This window comes from Pterocles gutturalis, unplaced genomic scaffold (assembly GCF_000699245.1).
Source record: "Pterocles gutturalis isolate BGI_N339 unplaced genomic scaffold, ASM69924v1 scaffold26880, whole genome shotgun sequence".
Lineage (NCBI taxonomy): Eukaryota > Metazoa > Chordata > Aves > Pterocliformes > Pteroclidae > Pterocles > Pterocles gutturalis.
The window spans coordinates 1-4,638 of NW_010141639.1; the positions used below are offsets into that span (position 1 = coordinate 1).

General features: G+C 49.6%; 1 protein-coding gene across 1 annotated transcript; it reads right to left on the reverse strand.

Annotated features, from left to right (window-relative positions):
- Positions 1-623: 623 nt before the first annotated feature.
- Positions 624-4,285, reverse strand: LOC104460096 (adrenodoxin-like; the record flags this gene model as incomplete). Its single annotated transcript, XM_010084099.1, has 4 exons — positions 624-744; positions 1,001-1,130; positions 1,567-1,768; positions 4,183-4,285. Coding segments are annotated over 4 exons (556 nt in total), but the record flags the coding sequence as incomplete, so codon positions are not given.
- Between the last annotated feature and the right edge of the window lie 353 nt (positions 4,286-4,638).

Consider the following 4,638-nt stretch of genomic DNA (forward strand, 5'->3'; position numbering starts at 1 on the left):
GGATGTATGGGGGAGCACAGCCACGGGAACGCTCAGTGAGCAGCAGCTGATGGCACAGAACCATTCGGGGAGCTGTAACACTGCAGATTCCTAGAGAGCGTTTCCCTCTGGCTGGAAGCCTCACCATTCCGACGGTTATCGGTCTGTCCTTGTCACCAGGCTCAGCCCGGATCCCAGGGCTGCTCAGCAGCTGTCCCCAGGGCACGACAGGGTATCTTTTCTTGAACTTCCCAAATTGGGAAAAATCTGCTCTGCAGTTAAAGAGCCACACCTTGCAAAATTCCCAGCAGTTACTTAGAACAGCAGAATTCCTTAAATTTCAAAGGAGAGGGCGAGTCACATACAGCACAGAAGTTTACTGTCTGCCGCCCAGGGAAATGTAAAGCCACAGCTTTAGTCCAGTTGCAGGCAGCAGAGCACTTAAGCACTTAAGTTAAAGCACGTACCAAAGACCCTAGCACTAAGCTTTGTTTAAACAGATCATCTGCCCAACAGGCATTTATGCTGCATCAAACCTCTGGGGTCTGCTGCAAGCCAGCCACAAAAAGCAATAGTGTAACCAAAAGCGAAGCACCCTGCCACACCTAAAACCAGGACGTGAGTTGTGCAGGAGTCTCTTCCAGTTACTGTTTGCTTTGCTTTCCAACCTCTTGCTGCCTCCTGATATCTGATACATCCATGGGGACTCGCACTGTCAGACCATCCATCGACTTCTTAATGCACACCTGGCAGCCAAGGCGAGATCTGAGGAGAAAACATTAAGTGAGGCTCATCTGTTCCCACAGTAAAGGAATAAATTCCCCACCCGCATTGGGATGTGTGGTCCGGGCTGGGTTTTCACTAAAGTTCCTGTTAAAAGCCTCCTGTGCCCCAAGAGAAAGCAGCTCCAGAGGCACAACCACAATACAGGATAAGTCCCATCCCCTTGGAAACAGGTGCCAGGCACTGAGAATCTGCCTCAGAGGCTTGAGAATCTGCTGCAATCAGCAGGGAGGCTTACGTCTCAGTGAGCCCGTATGCCAAGTCCAGCATGTCCAGCTCCTCATCCGAGATGGCACCCAGCTTTTGGAAGGCATCCTGCTCAAAGATGAGGTGGCAGGTGGAGCAGGCTAACGTCCCTTCACAGGCACCTGGTGGAGAAACAAGGGAGTGACAGCAGATCAGGAAAAACAAGGGGGTGAGAGAGATCATCTTTGGGAACAGTGTGGGAAAAGGTCCTTCAGCAGATCTGGAGCATGTGAAAAGCGATGCCAGAAAACACAACAGATGGATGTGGATTTCAGCCTGCCTCTTCTGTGGGAGGATCACCAGCAGTCTTCTCATTTGTACACCAGCTCTAACCAAACGCACTGACACAGGCCACTGGAATCCCAGCAGCGACAGTGTGGAAGTCACACTGCCATCTCAGGGTGGTAGCCAGCCCAGCAAGCAGCTGCTGGGGAAGAGAAGCTGGCTCCATGGTCTCACCAGGACAGTCGCATGTCTACAGCTGCACTGTTCCCAGGTACCCTGGTCACACCGCAGACACAAAAACCCCAAGATCTCATACCCTTGTGTAACACCTACCAAATCCATCAATGGCCACGTTTTGATTGACTACCACTTCCAGCAAACTCTGCCCTTCTTTGGCTGTGGCCGTAAGCCGCTCTCCATCCCGGTTTATAAAATGCACCGTCACCTGGTCTGCAGAGCTGCAAGACAAGTTTGCAAAAATCAGAGGAGCCCACCCTTTACTGCATGCCCACTGTCGAGGTCTTTTAGCTGAGCGCTGGAGACGTGGCACTTAGAGGGAAATGTGGATACAAACACCTTCTAGAAGGATTAAACTGCGCACGTCAGAAAAAAATTCAGATTATCTGTTCTCAGTGAAATGTTCTCCTCCTTCAAATTTGAAGGTCTTGTTCATTCCATTTCTGTAAATCACAATCCCCATCTAGATCTAATCTCATTGACCTGCTGACAAGTCATTGCAGTACATCCCTAAGTGGTTCAGGATGCTGTTTCTTGAAATGTCACACGGACTCACCAGCGAGATTTCAGGTGCAGAAAATTCGAAACAATTCTCTCTTTGGGAAGCCAATCCCTGCATTCCATCCAAATTTGTAAGTAGAGAAAAGAAATGAAACAATATTTTTTGCCTTCTCTGCTCTTTTGTTCTTAGTTGCAGCTTGATCCAGCTTGCAGGAGCAGAACACAGGGGCCACTGTACCTTCATCTGAGGAGGCCAGCTTCCTGTTTTTCAGAAAGCTTCAGCAGAAAACAATGCCTGGGCCATTAGTCTACAACAGGGTCCCTGGTTATGAAAACAGCTGTGAAGTTAGCACCGAGACCGTGCTGCAGAGGGAAGAGTTTCCCACATGCAGAATGGACAGATAATGCTGCAGTCACGCACAGCCAAGCAGGACCACCCCACTCCCCAAAGCAAGCAGCCGAAGAACATCTTTAAGACATTTATTTGTAAATAAGCAATTTAAAGGCTAGCTCTCAAATGTCAAGAGAAAACAAAACAAAACAACCCTCACTATATTTTGATGGATTAGACCCATTTATTCCATTTTTATGGCAAATAGGCAGGTTTTCTGGCAATGTTGGCTTTACAGTTATGGGTGAAATGATTTGTTACACAGTAGAAACTGTGAAGTCACAGGACTTCACTCAAGGGTGCAACTCAATGCATTCTTCAACAGGATAATGCGAGCTGGCTGCCTGCAAGCAGAGAGCGCTGGATCCAACAATCCCCAAGGCTGCACACAGGCTTATTGCAGAGAACTTCATTTGTGTTGTCTGTGAAGCACCTAGAGCTTCAGCTGACATCAGTCCCAGGAGGATCCCCATACCAGGCTCCCGCCAATGCTGGGGGATTTGTTCCCTGCAGTTCCTGCGGGACACAGCCCAGCTTTGGCTGCCGCTGCCAGTTAAAGGAGCCCTGAGACAGCTGAGCCGGGGACAGCACACGGGGTGTCCAGACAGATGTAAGGAAGTGCAGGCGCTATTGCCACAGAGCCCCCGCGTCACTGTGGACAGCCCGGGTGCAGCAGTTCACCCTTCCCAAGAGCAGGATGATGCCAAGCACTCCTGATCACAACACCAGCTTCTCTCTTTGCTGGCTGTAGGGGACATTTAAACTGTTTGTCTGTGTTCTTAGTATAGGTGCCTCGGTTGGGGGCATAAACCCAGCCCCATCACTCTGTTTTCACTGTTCAGTTCCATCATCTCCCACAGACCCACTCACGTACTGGCTGAGCTGCCTTCATAACCCCCGAATCGGTCCCAGGCTTGAGTCTCCTCTGCAGGCTCTCCTCTACCCGCTTTGGGTACCCAAGCCTTCAGGAGAGCCTGGAAAGAAAATCTGCAGCTTTTATTTTCTATTTACTTTTGAATTTGTTTATCAGTGTTTTTGACACTATGAGAAAATTCTTTTTGCATTTTGTTAAGAAAATAATTTTGAACCAGGCTTTAAAAACAACTCAAAATTGATTAGACTAGATTTTGCTTCATTTAGGCTGAACTATTTTACAACAGCATTACTGTCACAGGACACACAGTCAGAGCTTTGGAAGATCTTACCGGGATGTGACAAACTCAGCACTGCAAGTTCAATGCATGCCAACTGATTATCTCCTTTAAAAAAAAAAAAAAACAAAAAAACTTTCTGTGACACAGGTAACTGGTGAAGGGGGTTTCAAGAATATTCTTCTTCTCTCTGCCGGTGTTTTTCCCTGAAAGATACTTTCCAAGGCCATACATAACAGCAAGATGCTTACAAGTACTGCCAGAGATAACTTCATAAGCAACAAACCAATTAGAAAGAAAACCCATAGATAACGAGTCTTCATAAATCCCATTAAGCAGCGTTATCAGTGTAACTTTTCTCTAGGGTCAGATAGCAAAATGGTTTGTTGTATTTTCTGTGATGCTGGTTGGGTATTTTTCTCAATGCCTATCAGATCACAGTCTGGCCCAGGTAGTACTGGTCTAGGAGATCTAGAAACTCCCTTTATTTTGCTCAAGGAAACACAACCTCTTTCTGAACACCCCTAAGGAACAGAAAGAGGACGGGCTGGCAGGGAGCCTGGGGCAGTTCCTGCTGCAGAAATACAGACGAGTGCTCTGTTGCTCTGTGCCCTGCAGCCTCTGCTCAGCACCGTCCTCTCAGCACAGGGGGACGGGCGGCTCACGCACCTTCACCATGTCCTTGTGGAGGATGTCCAGCCTTCCCGGACCCCTCCGCCCCTCAGCGCTCTGCCAGCCAGGCCCCAAGCAGGCCAGCCGGGAGCCCCCCACCCTGGCAGGGACCAAACGCCTTCAGAGGCATTTCCAAACATGAGCTTCTGACCAATTCCCACCAGGGAGTTCAACTCACAAACCCAGCCACCATGACAGCTTTGTGTTCTGTCCTAGGCACGCAAAACCCAGCACAAGCCGCAGGAGCCTGGCAGGACACCAGTGCCATGGGCTCGTGCAGCTCCTGGCACCCACAGCGCCAGCGGAGCCGGGTCCACCGTCCCCTGCTGAGGGGCACACGCCAGCAAGGCACAAGAGCTGGCACCGCAGCTTCCCTCCACCTGAAGAGAGCATCTTGTTGCATGGACCACCATCGGCTCCCTGCTCTGCCTTACAGCAGCAGGGACAAGAAAC